This window comes from Cydia pomonella, chromosome 12, assembly GCF_033807575.1.
Source record: "Cydia pomonella isolate Wapato2018A chromosome 12, ilCydPomo1, whole genome shotgun sequence".
Lineage (NCBI taxonomy): Eukaryota > Metazoa > Arthropoda > Insecta > Lepidoptera > Tortricidae > Cydia > Cydia pomonella.
In genome coordinates this window covers 15658557-15673501 of record NC_084714.1, presented here as the reverse complement: position 1 = coordinate 15673501, position 14945 = coordinate 15658557, and the positions used below count along the sequence as shown (strand labels likewise).

Sequence of the window (14945 nt, the reverse complement as noted above, 5' to 3'; positions counted from 1 at the left end):
AAAACCATACTATACCTTGAACATTTCTATTAAAGACCTAACGTTATGAACAAGAATTTCAAGCAAGCAGTTCTAACCCTTGTTTCAAAGTCTAAAGGTCAATAGTTGAACTTTGTGGTTTCATGGGGTTATGGATACGTTTCCGTTTACGGTTCTCTATCAGTTGTCTATGCTAGTGTAACCTGAGTATGACATTATGTATATTGCGTTCTGTTTTTAATACACATACCTATTTCTCCGGTGGCAAATTTCAAATATATAACATAACGACAAGGTTGATATATCAATTTATGTATCATATTTGTCGTATGATGAATTTTTTGTGGGAATACGAGTATATAGCCTAGATAACTTAAGTTATATGTTTGAATATTTTTTATAATGCCTATTTCTAAGTCGCCCGGAAACTCGGAACGAATGTGGCGTCAAAATCATTATTTCATAGTAAGTCAAAAATGCCTACTATCTAATAACTATACATAATGAAATTTCATATTATGTTAAAAATTCATTAGTCAGATTTTTTACCTGAAGGGTAAAAGACAACAATGAAAACGGGAAATAGCCTCGAAACGGGAGTTTGCTCTTTCGCCTGTTACGTCTGTCGGCAGCAATATTTCGGTGGAAAAAATACATTGTCTACAGCCAGCCAATCCGATCTTTCGATTGAGCGGCCGCTGGATTCAAAAGCGTGTAATCAAACTGCCGTACGTATTGTCGTCCGGTAGGAACCCTGACAAAAGCCCCTGGCCGGCCGTACCGGACTGAATTAGAGACAAACTATCTACGTACCGGATACACGACATTCACTACCGATGGTTTATAGATCACGAATATTTGGCAAATAGGTCTTTTGGAGGGTAGGTATTTAAACATATGTTTTTTTTTGTACGTAGCTATCCTGGTGTACTATTTGTACGGTCGTTTCTTTTTACCAATTATTCCAGGTAAATGTTTCAATTCCCTTACAAGTTTAGAGTTATTGTTTCGTATTAACTTACTTTATTAAACCGTTTTCTCAGGATTTTTTAATACTTACTACAGAAAAACTGTATGTGAGTCCATTAGAAAAATGACAGTAAACTTAAATAAAATGAAACTAACGTAAACGTAAACTATTATATTGCTTTTATTGTATTGTATGTAATATGATCAGAAACACGTGTATAAGATTTTAACCAAATTAATCCTGCTGTTTCCGTGTCCGATCGGTACCCGTAAACCAAGATCTGAAAGCTGAGTTGCTATAAATATTCCAGGTTCCTAAATATAACCGAACTCACACAGCCCTGTCACATTATAAAACACTTGTTATATAAATTTCCCTACATTGTGTACTCGTATTTTATTAAGTTAAAGAATATAATATATCATCAAATCATCATCGTTTAAATTTTTAATTTTTATTCCTGGCAAACAATAGGTTAATTATTTTTCTATATTTTTCAATGTTAAAAATGTATCTAACAGCAAACAAGAATGTTTCGTTCTAAACAATGACAGCGAGAAAAATATATTAATATATTTTTCAATTAGGCAAATAAATTGTTGTGTGAATAATTCCTTTGTAGACAAGAGCTACAACATTTTATTCATAGGAAAACCCTGAAAATGAAAAAATCAGCTTACTTTGACCTACCTGTCTAGACTGTTGTACTCCAAGTAATAAGGACAATTTCAGCAAGAATTTGATAAGCTCTGCGTTATTAGTTTCATGCTCACTCAAGTCTCTTGCTTATTAAAACGTGAACGGTATTTAACGAAATATTTTATCATTTTCAGATATATGATACACCGGAGAGCACGAAGACGAAGAAATGGTCATCAAAATTGAAACTGAATACTTCAGGGAGTGTAAGATCATCAGAAAAATCACCAGAAAGCCCATACATGTATGGAACCATCAGTGGACCCAGTGGATCGGCTTTATCCAAGTCCATGAAGTACGCTGAAACATGGCTGTACGGGTCCGTGAGGACCCAAACCCCACCGATGCGACCCAGCGTCTTCTCAGCGTATCCGGAAGTACCTGGCCCTGTTCTAATAAGTACTCCTCAAAAACCAACACCTCACAACTACGCTGTAATACTATGTTCCTGTCCTGAGTACCTTAATGGTACAAAGAAAACCAGCTCTACCAAAGTCAGTATATGTAAGAAATGCAAGGGATCTCGTTTACCTTTAACAATAGCTGAAAGCCCGCGGATGTTAGTGGGAGGCACAGTCAGGGGACATCAAGTAAATAGAGATGCTGGTTTACTTAGAGCTGGGACGGTCAGGGTTCAGGGATCCAAAGCGAGACCTTCTATACTTAAATCCAATGGAGATAATGATCCTTACGATTTGATGAGACGAAGTCGGTTAGCACCTCCACATGAAGCTCGTATCGGAAGTCAATTCTCAACGACTCGTTCACGGGCTAAGAGTATCAGCCCATGTAGAGGAAAAAATAGAAAACCGAGTCCAGAATCGCAACGTAAAATTAGAAGTAAATCTGTTAGTAGAGTCAATGAAGTCTGGGTTGATGAAGATAATAATGCAAACGCCAATGATTCTAAGAAGTCTATTTTATCATGTGACATCAACCCATATGATCTGGTTAAGTCAAGTGGTCGTTTAAAATCACTAGTAGAAATAGAATTTGATGATGATTATGCTGATATGTTTCAAGATGCACTTAAAGTAGGTAACCCTAGACCACTGAGTAAATCCAAGTCAGATACTAATGTTAAAGCTATTGGTGGCCAACGAATTCGTATATCAGATGAATCAAAGACTTACGCTATACAAGATACAACTTCTTACGACTCCTTAAACTGTGATCTCAAAAATTTTGAAATGAAAACTCAGGAAATACCTTCCTTATTACCAAATATTAAAACTGAGAGCAATAAATCGTTGCCTATAAATAAATCCATTAATAAAAAAACTATAAACTTATCTTCCGCAAATCGTACAAAACAGAAAAGTGTTTCTCCAAAACGACCACCGAGAAGAGTACGGAATGCAAGAACCGACGATGATAGTGAAAGTGACAACCAACGTCTACCAGAACGTAACTATGTTAGAAAAGCACCAGATAACTCACGAAACCAAAAATATAAAACAAATAACTCTGAAAATATAAAGTCGATACTAAAAAAGCCAAGAAATTACGATTTATTCATGGCTACGCCAAAATCAGAAACATCTGATGAATCGTCTGAAAAGAAACGAAGCAATGCTTCACAGTTCTATCTTCCTAAGCCAAAGGAGAAAGGTTTTACTACAGCACAGAATATGTTACAACGAAAACGTGTCCAGTTTTTAGTAGAAAATGAAGAGACAAAAGTCATTTATACAGCAGAATTCAATCTTCAAGAAAATACGGTTAAAGGAATACCAGGGGATATACCAATAGACGTGGAAGACGACATTGTAGCAGAAGGTGATATTGTCAGTCACAGTTTGACAGAGGTCGACGTTGAACTGGCTAAATTAATCACACAGAGCACAGGAAATGATCTAAGCCTTTATGAAGACGTACGAGTGAATAACAATTTTGGAGTTATTGCGGAAGACACCAGCCCGGTTGAAACCAATGTCTTTTCAAATAATGGGACGAGCTCAATAGAAGAAAATGTAGCAGGTTTGTATAGTTTATTGGGATAAAATAATCGTAGTTTATCGTCCCATGTCAAAAATGAAACATTTTAGTTGCGGTTAGTTGTATTACTTTTATAATTGTTAGTAATGTTATAAAATACTGGCGTTTTTGATCAATGCTATTTATTACTCCGTTGTCTTCATTGTCTGAATGTGTTTATTATGACTTTTGTATTTGTAATAAACATATAGAACATAAATTAACTAATTGAAGCTTGAAAATGTTAATGAATAAGGGGGTAACTGTATTTTGTTGTTTTCACAGATAACGACGTACCAAAAATACCTGTTCTGCGTCGCTCAGAATCAGAAAGAATAACTTCGATTATGTCAGTTGCTCCTCCTAAATTTCTGGATACTATGGCGTTGCGGCCCAAACCTAAACATGGACATACAAGTCAAGTCTTTTTGGGGTCTCCCAATGAATACGAACTATACAAAGAGAATCATTTACGAAATAAATCGCCGCAAATTAATGATTCTCAACTAGTTGAAAATACTGTATCTCAAAATAATGAAGAATCAGGAAACCTAAGTGATAATAGTGACATAACACAAAAAATTCTAAGTAATTTGCGACGAGGTATATCAGAATCTCCTGAGCCGCCTCCTAGACTCAAAGTAAAGGATCGTAAGTTAAAGAAAAATAATTACGTAAAAACTCGATTTGTTAGGAATAATTCTACTAGTTCTACAAGCGACGAATGGTCTGACGCAAATGACAATGAACAAAGAACTGTTTTACGAGTAAAACAATTTGATTCAGATGAGGGCGAAGAACCCAATACTTCAATGAAAACAACAGAAAATGAGCCTAGAAAAACATCTATTCAGATAAGCGGTAATGAATGCTATTCAACAATGAATGTCAGTAGCGACACGCCTATTTATCTTTCTTCAGTCGTAGTTAATGACGATTCAGGAAACACGTGTGATACTTATCAGACTGGGACCACAGTTACGATAAGTGTTGGAACTCCTCAAAAAGAAATAAAGAAATCTAAGAGTCAGATCTATATAGGAACGTCCTTGTCTAACCGCAGAGAAAATAAAGAAGAGTTAAATACGTATGAAGAATATTACAATGAAAATCAATCAATCAATTCTAACAATACATCTAATTCATTTAATGACCTCAGTACATCCGATATGTCCAAGATACTAAATGACCCCGTGCAAGCAGTCAAATTAAACCTTGTTCCACACGTTTGTGGCAAAACCAATAATCTATTAGATAACAGTGTTGAATCTTTTGATCAATCTCCGGATGAGAAACAGTCACAAAATGGAAATTTTGTTAGTAAACTCTTTGACGATCCATTCTTTGGTCATTTAGCAGAAGGTCTTGACTCAGGCTTAGTAAAAAAACTAATAGAAAATTCGCTTATAAAACTTCAAGAGACTAAACACCAGGATGGGTCAGAAATACAAGAAATTACTATTGGAAAATTGATTGAAAGCTCTTTAAAGAATCTCAAAGAAGAAATTAATAAAAGAGAAGAGACACAAGTGGATAATAATGACAACGAACAGAATAGCGCCAGAGATGACGAGTCGGACAAGAAAGCAGCCGACACGTCAGCTTGTCTAGAAAACGACGACAACGGCTGCTCTGCTCCCTATGAAAGTATGGAGTATGAAAGCGGTGCTATGGGAGTATTTTCAGATCTTGAACCTATGTCAGACTGTTATAATGCGTCCGCGAGCGAACTTTCTACGGAAGATGATACCACCTCAACAAGATCTAAATTTTATCAAATGTTAGTAGATGCTGCGCTATGCGATATTGAGATAGCAAGCAACACTGATGATGATCATCATTATGAATCAATCCGTCTCAACAGTGATCCCATTTATGAAGAAATTGGTGATATGCCACCCCCATTGCCAGTTAATCCTCCTCCTACATCATTATCAATATTAGACGAAGAGAAACGATCTGGTTCGCGGTCGATTTTTGAAGGAGCATCAAAATATGATATTTTATCCTATTTGGTTGATGCTAAAGAAAGAGGTATCGATGACGAAGATACGTATATTACCAGTTTCGGCACTGAAAACGATTCACTGAATCAATCCAAAGACAAGCTTATTAGTTCAGAAATAAATGCGCATCTAAGTAGTAATACAAGCCAGCTATCCAACGCATCCGATTCGAGTGAAGACAATTCATTAATTATTAACCATGAGAGTATTGAAAAAACTCTTGTTTGTAAGAAAACATCCGCTGAAATTGAAAGAAACGATTCTGGTGTTGGTTCAGAAACAAGTAAGTCATCTAGAAGTCGACTACAGGGGAAAATATCACCGTGCAACACATTGACGGATAAGGACACTCCAATACATCTCTGTGAAGATTGTGACACTACGGTTGAGACGCAAGTTACAGAACAAGGTTTGTATGGCTCAAAAAATAATAGATGTACCAAAATTATTGTGGTGTGATGATACTTTGAAATTTGGTAGTGACTAAGTCAACGATAAAATTGGTAACGCTTTTTTCAGGTTCTTTATATGCTCCATTGGTATGCCGAAAATGCGCGAAGAAACGGGCAGAGAGAAAAGAAATCATAACGGAAATCGTAGAGACTGAGGAAAAGTATGGGCGGGATTTGCAAATTATTCTTGAGGAGTTTTACAAACCCATGTTGGTTGCGGGCTTACTTAATCAAGAACAATTAAGTGCAATTTTCCTTAATGTTGAAGAACTTATTGAAAATAATCAAGTGTTATCTGAAAAGTTAAGAGATGCTCTCGAAATTGCGGTTGATCAAGGAGATGAGGTATGTTTAACTATTTTCATTACAACAACTCGTAAAGGGTCTCTTTATTCTTCAAAAACTGATGAGAAAGTTTAATTTGATCTTTTGAGGGTTCCGTATCCAAAGAGTCAAACGGGACCCTATTACTGAGACTTCGCTGTCCGTCCGTCCGTCCGTCTGTCTCCACGCTGTATCTCATGAACCGTGATAGCTAGACAGTTGAAATTTTCACAATTGATGTATTTCTGTTGCCGCTATAACAAAAAATACTAAAAACAGAATAAAATAAATATTTAAGGGGGGCTCCCATACAACAAACATATTTTTATGCCGTTTTTATAAATAATGATACGGAACCATTCGTGCGCGAGTCCGACTCGCACTTGCCCGGTTTTTATTTACAAGAGTGGCAATTCTAAGTTGACGCAAATTTTGAGTTGCTTACTTATGTTGGCTGGTAGAATTAACTTATTAAATGATGATTTTGAATAATATATACTTAATAGCGTTCGTTTGGATTTGATTTGTAATGTTTCACAGATAGTATTTTACTCGCGTCTGTATGGTGAAATTTTGTTTGACCCTTGTGCCTTGAAACCATCGCAACGCTCAAGTTTCTACTTTTCGAACCACTCGCTACGCTAGTAGGTTGTTACATTTTGGTTGCTCGGGTATCAAATTAGCACTAGGGATTCTGCAACAACTTTACCCCTTGCAAAACATATATTTATTAAAGATCTTATTTATGTAAAATGAATAAGATTTTAAAACAAAACCGTAAAATTCACGTATTGTACTCGTACTCACAACTGAGGCGATATGTTTCGAATGCAACGGACGTTAATCTTCAATGCATAACTTTAATTGGTTTATTTATTATTATTTATAGTAGTGCGACTTAAGCACCATGGTAAGTAAAATGTAATGAATTGCATTTTGCGTTTCAGGACTTATTGACAGTCAACGTGGGGAAGATACTTCTTGAGTGTTCTGGCATGCTGACGGCATTCCAGTCATATTGTGTGAAACAAGCGGGCGCTGCACTTCTATTAGCGGGCCTTGAGAAAGATAAGGAACTTCTTCGGATATTTTTGCGAGTCTCACAAATGGAAAACACTGTTTTGAGGAGGATGAACTTGAACTCTTTCTTAATGGTATTGACCTTAGTATATCATTATCATAGTTACTTTGTACGAAATTACTCTCTCGAGTTTTTTTTTATTGCCTTTGATGGTTACTTCTATACTGTTATTAATGGAAGCATGATGTCTAGTAGGTAGTGTTTAATTTTAAAATTTCTATCTTTATTGCCCTCTTTTTATTTAAACTCTTTTATCATCTTTCAGGTACCTGTACAACGTGTAACAAAATATCCGCTTTTACTATCCCGGCTTCATCGTTCAACTGCCGCTTGCGCTGCTGAAAGGGATGACGTGCGCAGCGCCCAGCGTTGTGTCGAGTCCAGACTGGAGGAGATGAACGCAGCAGCGGCAGCGGCGGCGGCTGCAGCCAGAGACGTCCCCTTGTGGAGAAGACTTGCCGCGGCCAGAAGAACTGCACACGATCTCCACGTTGCCGATATCAGGCTAAGAAAGATGGCCGTTGATGTGCTTGATTGGAATCATGATGATGCAAGGTTTGTACTCAAACTTTTCAAGTTTTCTAGGCGCTATTGGCGTCCGAATAATGAGGAGCTAATATTGTACTTACTCAATGCAAAAATCAGTTTCGAAACATAAATAAGATGCAAGGACTTTACTTATTCTTCTCATTTGCCCACCACGTACTGCAACCGTAAACAACATCTTCAAACTCATTCAACTTAATATACTAGCGCAAGCATATGTTATATAGTATTCATTGTCACTTACGTTTTTCTGCGTCGGGTGAGGGTGTACTAAGTATACTCGTATTTTGGTTACATATAAGGTAGGTATCATAGGTAGTGGTAGGTATTGGTAGGTGTCCATGTATCACGCTTGTTTTATGACGTATTTATGTGCCTTTGTGCGTGAAGGACACTGTTAGTAATATTAGATTTGTATAGTGTTTTTTATTTCCGAATATGCTTCCAGTCCCCTGCCCAAAACAAAATTTAATTTCGTTAGAAGTGGATCGACGAAATGTCAAAACAAAAGATTTCCAATTTGTAAAACCAAATAGAAGGAACAAAACTATTATCCGGCCGAGATTAAAGTCTTCAATCTAATCCCGATTTAATTAAAAAATAAACATTGTCCTTCGGGCCATTCGCGATAATTTCGGCAAATTGTAGTCCTTGCACATTCTCGTGCTATTGGCGGATGGGACAAATGACCCCATTACTGGAACATTGCGGCCCGCAGGTTTATCTACGGGTTAAGTGATAAATGTCATGCGGGAGCAGAGTTTTTAACCCCTCTTCGTTTTATGGGTCGTGATTTTTAATGGTGTCTCTGATGCTCTTTATTTAGAATGCAATAATGTTTTTATTTTTCTTCTGTTCTATTTAATTCGTGTAATTAAATTGATTAAGCTTACTTAATTTTTATTTTCTTAAATGTAATAATGTTCTGTCGGTTTAGTGACCGATATATTATATACACATTACATTTGGAATCTATTATGAGGCCAGGTAGCAAAACTACTCGTTACTGTACAATTATTTCGGTAAGCACATACTTGTATCTTTTTCTTTGAAACCTGTGTATGTTGTTTAGTTTCGCCTCTAAAAGGCAAATTTGCATTTTCGTAGGTATATATCTTCCGCTATTTCTTGTTGCTTGCATCGTAACGCTGATAGTCGTCGCTTTAGTGGCAGTAACAGAGGCAAGTGCTATTCCCGAGGGCTCTTTATTGCTGGAGAGCTTTAGAAATACAAGTAATTATACGTGTAAAAAGGAAATAACGCTTGAAGCCGTAATTCGGGACAATTCCGATGCTTAAAAATATATCGCACATAAAAATGTCGTTAAGTGAAGAAAGAATGGCCTAACTATATCGATCGACGCGATTCTTACTCAAGTATTTTTTTACTACTGAAAACTACATTATTTAATAATAATAAAAGAGCTTACTGACATTGTGATAATAGATCGATCGCAACGCCGGGCTGTGCTCGTCGACGTCACCATCCACCATGGTGAAAATCTCGTGAAAGCCGAGAAGGACAAACCCAGTAAGTACCTAGACTTGACTCACGAGATAACCGCCATGTGGGATGTTGATTCGACGATCATTGTCCCGATAGTCGTTTCAGAGAACGGTCTCATAGCAAAGAGTCTCAACATACACCTTGAGAGACTCTCGTTAGGTGGTTGGATCAAGGGTCAGACGCAGAAGGCAGTGATATTGGACACGGCACGGATAGTCCGGCGGTTCCTCTCCCTGCAGCCGTTACCACGTTATATACGTCTACATATTGTAAAACGCCTAACATAACGTAACGAGATAAATAAAAGAAAGCTTATAATAGCTAACGTTACTGATGTGATCTTTTATAATTGAAAGAGTTTGGGATGCTGTTATGTTTACATTTCGAATAACCTCAAAGCCGTCGCCTGTTTGCAGAGCGTCTAAAATTGTTTTCATAATATGAGTACTGAGTAGAGTAGACAGAACGGCGAGGTAGGTAATTATTATGTCGGTTGCAATATGCGCTGCGCTCCAGGAGCTGCCATGCACGAATTTAATGAAGTTTCATTTAATGGAACTTGTCTACGTAATTTCCTTTCATTCCGAAGTAATTGTATTGTGTCTGAATTGTATTCACAAAGGGTTATTGTATTCTCTTAATTGCGATGTGTTAAATTCGATTGAATGTGTGATAATATCAAAGGTAGATGACGCTCTGGAAGCTGATATTACCTATAATTATACTACAAGGCTAGTAGTACACAAACTGTGCAAAATACTAAAGTAGAGCACCGAGATATCATTAGTTTTATGCCCTTTCCGGATGGTTTGATGGGCTTTTTAAACAAAACAGATACTCGAAATAGTGCCTAAAACATAAAGTAACATAATCTAAATGAAAAAAAAAAACCGGTCACGTGCGATTTCGTTTAATCGCGCACCGAGGGTTCCGTACAAACTTTGAATATAAAGGCGAAAGACTTTTGATCAGAAGTACCTATACTAACTATATTTGTGTACAGTGCCATCTATCGGCAAATTGTCTAACAAACTTACGCGATGTAATGAGCGTATGATTGTTTTTGTATTTTCCATTGTTAATAAAAAAAATACTTTAAATATGTCTGGGTTAGCGTTGTCCATAACTATTCCAAATTTCAAATCGATAGCTTAAGTGGTTCTCGAGATATTTAGCGACGAGGACGGACAGAGTCGCAACATAAGGGTTCCTTTTGTACCTTTTTGGTACGGAACCCTAAAGTTATATAAAAGAATAAAATGAAAAATTAGCTGGACTAGGCATGAGTATAATATAAGTATAAATATATAATATAATATATTGATTGAGTTACAGAAGAAACGCATCCATCAATGCGTGTGCATTATGCTCAAACCACTTCGATTATAGCCCCAAAAACGTTCATTAACTCTGAAATATCTCGCATAAAATATTACGCAATTATCAGCCTTCGTCATGATGAGCGCATACTCGTATCGACAATGAAAACATTACCAATAATACCACCGCCCTAATTGTATCAAGCGGCTCCCATCTAATTCTGTTAGCCTATGATTAAAACAATTCGCGTCGTCGTTACTTTTACCACCTACAACTGTCAATCCATAACCGACTTTATGCTATACGTTTTTAGGTTCGCAATGGAAGGGAAGCTGCTGTTCACCCAGCCGAATGACAACAACTGGCGGAAAGGACGCACAATCAAGCTGACGCCCATCAACGCCCTTTTGGTAACTAATGGAAAGGTGATTTCTTTTTTCTGTTACAATTTTTTTATAGGCACATATATTTTACACGTCGATGCTTTCGTTGATGAAGAGCTTAAAAGGATAGTGTACGACCGCATCTTCATACAGTTCCCGTATCCTCTCTGAAGCGAAAAACAATTTCATGCAATTATTTAAAAGGTCTTATAATAGTTAATTAAAAAAAAACAACAAACGAAGCATAGTTGTTGTTGATATAGGTACAGTCAAGGTATTAAATATAGATACGGACAAAGTGCCAAAAATATGTATACACGACCTTATTGCCTATATATTAAGGTAGTGTGTACATATATTTGTCACTTTAACCGTATCCATATTTAATACCTTGACTGTACCTACATTAAATTGTGTGAAAATATGTTAATATTTATCTAAATAGGAAAATGGAGACTAAGTTTGTATAAAGACACGGTCACGAGAGGGCGGCGTCCACTTTCCTCTTAAGTACAAGAAGTGTAGGTGCAATACGCTTCGTAAAAAAAAAAACTTGAGATTGAACTCGGATGTTCCTAAAGTATTCTTATAAAAATAACTTTTGCAAGATTTTCAATTTGCCTACATAGTATAAAGTAACTAATATGAAATATGGCATTAAATTGTACAGTGAATTCTATATAGCTGTATTCTATGATTAACTCAATTCTCCTCATGCATTGCCCTAGCCGAGAATTATTTTATTTCTGTTAAAATGCCACTTTCCCTTAAAACTTAGACCTCTGTATTACGTTTCAGCCAACGATTACGCACAAAACGAACGAGATCCGCGAAACCAGAGAAGCAAGAGATCGCGAAGCGAGAGAAAGAGAAGGCGATGCTCTATTCGCACGGAGTGGAGTGAGAGAGGCGGCTCTTCTCCTAGTGAGAGAGAAGGCGGGGAGATACACGCTGCAAAGAGAACCGCTCTTCCTGGATAGGTGCGTGGTGGCTGCGGATCATGAGCCCGAACATTTCTTCGAAGTTCACGAGATTACTACTAAAGATTCGTATATTTTCAAGGTGAGTTTCGTTTAACTCATTACCTTCGTTATAGAGAGGAGCAAACTACTAATTGTTCTTGATGGCGCTTTTTATTATTTTTACAGTTACGCTTTGTGTGTGTGAAAATTGTCTTACTACTATTTTGTACTATTACTTCGAATATTAGACTTGTCTGACCGTTGGTGTAATGTAATAAAATATATATCTTTAGTATAATAAAGAGCGGGTTTTGGCATGTACCTATCTTTAAAAAAACAGCGCATAGATTATGGGACATGTAAATAAGTAAAAAATATAGTGATGATTTACTATTTGTTGAAGTATACCACTATTTACTACACTTTTTTTATTTACTGTATTATTTACATTTATTATAATATTAGTTTTCCTCTGGTTTTGCCAAGAAAACCGTCATTTCAATAAAAGCTTGCCTTACCTATAAATATAATATCTTACACATAATTCGATCTCCAGCTAAACTTAGATCGACCGATCAAACTTGGCGGTATTAAAGTGACTAGTGTATTCATAAGTTTTGTGTCTAAGGAAATCTTGGTGTATGTCGCTATCTACTATGAATTGTATGTTTACAGGCAGAAGAAAGCTCGCGCACGCGCACTTGGTACCGGCAGCTGCAGTATCACGCGCAGGGCGCCGGCACGTGGCGCAAGCGACGCAACGCGTTAGCCAACATCATGATCAACCCGATGCTTACTAGAAATTAACTCGAACACCCTTCACTTCACTTATTATATTTATTCTTTTTTTGGACATTTTCTGCTAAAAAGGTCAGAGAAAGATGTATACTGTGTCCTTGTCGACCTTAGCGGCAAGTAGTCTGCTATCTGGAAAGAGTCCGGCGAAAATATAGATGTACTTAAAATTGTTAAAATTTGAACTTTAATAGCTGTCAATAGAGTTTCATATTATAACTGCCATATGTGGATTTGTATGCACAAAGGGTTAAGAATTAAAAAAGTCCAATTACTATAACTTTCTCATTAGGATTTCATATAATCCAGGTAGAATTATACAGATCGTGAGGTATTCTCCTGATCCTCACACACCAATCATTCATGCACGGAGATTCACTTTACACATTTACTTTTATTTTAGTTTTGCCCAAATGATAACTCTGTTTTTCAAAGAATTCGAAGTTTTTTGTAGCAAGTGGGAATCTAGGTATTACAATCTTCATGCTGACATTGCTCACGTGTGAATTGGTCAATTTTTTACAGTCACTGCTCATTTTTCTTTAAAACTTGGTTTAATTACTGTTAAAATAAATTCACATTTCCCTCTTATATAAATCAGAGTCAATTAAAAATATAGTTTAAATAAACTAATCGAAGTATTTTAAGTTATATGCGAGGTAGAAGCCATTTCCCATATAATTGAAAATTCCTTTAAAATGATATTCCCGCCTTAGAAATATAGTTCTACTTCAAAATTTCATCAATAAATTGCTACATGCATTTAAGTTGCATTTTAATGCGTGAATGCTCTAACTACCATATTTGTGTGGCAAAAAAAAAATTAAATTGTGGTTATTTCAAATACAACTTTTTTAAACTTACTTATCACATACTTAACTCATCGGTTTTTGCCATTCAAAAAATGCATTTCATGATTGCTTTTGTTATAAATATACGTAGGTACTTAGGGAAAATTGTTTGAATCAAAAGGTTATACTTATAAGCTTAAACATTCCTATAATATTTCATAATTATTTATGTATCGTTTAGTTCACAAAATAATTATTGTTATTTGTAAATAATGCTAATATCATTTGCCAATAGTTTTAATGTTAGCTTTACACCAAAATATAGTTGATGAAGCCATGTACCCTATATTTAAAAAGTAGTTATAATTGTATAAAAAAACTAATAATTTTGGGTTGTTTCATAACATTTCAGGCTTACCTTATTTGGTTGAAATAAATCTAAAATACATAAATAATTGAGACCGAGTAATGTTATTGTACATAATAAACTTAATAGCTGTGATATCCTTTTCTGTAATCAAAAACTAAGTTGAATAATGCTTGTATTTGTGGCTTCTTACATAATTATTCCTAAAACTTTGAATAAAATTACATAATAACTACTTAACTAGTCTTAAGAAACGTGTGTAATACATAGGTACCTATTTAATTTAAGATAAAGTTTTTAAAATGGTATATATTTATTGTATGTGTTAAAATTAAGAATTTTCAATATTTTCAGTATCATATTATATGTAGAAATTAAATGATCATATCGCCTTTGGAATATATTGTATTTTGTTACATTAAGTTTAGTAGTGCAAACATGAAAATAAATGATGAAAAATATAATGTGGTGTTTCTATTTTATAACATTACAATGTATAAGAACTGCAAAGGCTAGTTCGGACTACGTTAGTAATTTAGTCGAGTGGCGAGTATTTGTGACTTTGCATGCCTAAAGCATCCTTATGCTCCATGTGCAGCATAGACCCTTTAGGCATGCAAAGTCACAAATACTCGCCATTCGACAAAAAAAGTTATTTTATTTTTATTTTTTTATTTTATTTTATTTAAATATGAAACAAACGGTCATACAAAAAAATTAAATTACAGTTTCTTATCTTAATCTAGACCTATAGTTTCCATGTTTGTTAAACATATCTTTATATAGA

At 35.6% G+C, this 14945-nt stretch overlaps 1 protein-coding gene across 1 annotated transcript in view; it reads left to right on the top strand.

Annotated features, from left to right (window-relative positions):
- The window catches only part of LOC133523708 (uncharacterized), a 215318-nt gene extending 200696 nt beyond the window's left edge, over positions 1-14622 (top strand). The window contains exons 4-11 of the mRNA XM_061859391.1: positions 1783-3628; positions 3911-6040; positions 6151-6428; positions 7355-7561; positions 7754-8043; positions 11174-11285; positions 12042-12305; positions 12881-14622. Coding sequence (XP_061715375.1) covers positions 1783-3628; positions 3911-6040; positions 6151-6428; positions 7355-7561; positions 7754-8043; positions 11174-11285; positions 12042-12305; positions 12881-13012 — 5259 coding nt within the window. The 3' untranslated portion in view covers positions 13013-14622. The remainder of the gene's footprint in view (positions 1-1782; positions 3629-3910; positions 6041-6150; positions 6429-7354; positions 7562-7753; positions 8044-11173; positions 11286-12041; positions 12306-12880) is intronic.
- Positions 14623-14945: the final 323 nt, after the last annotated feature.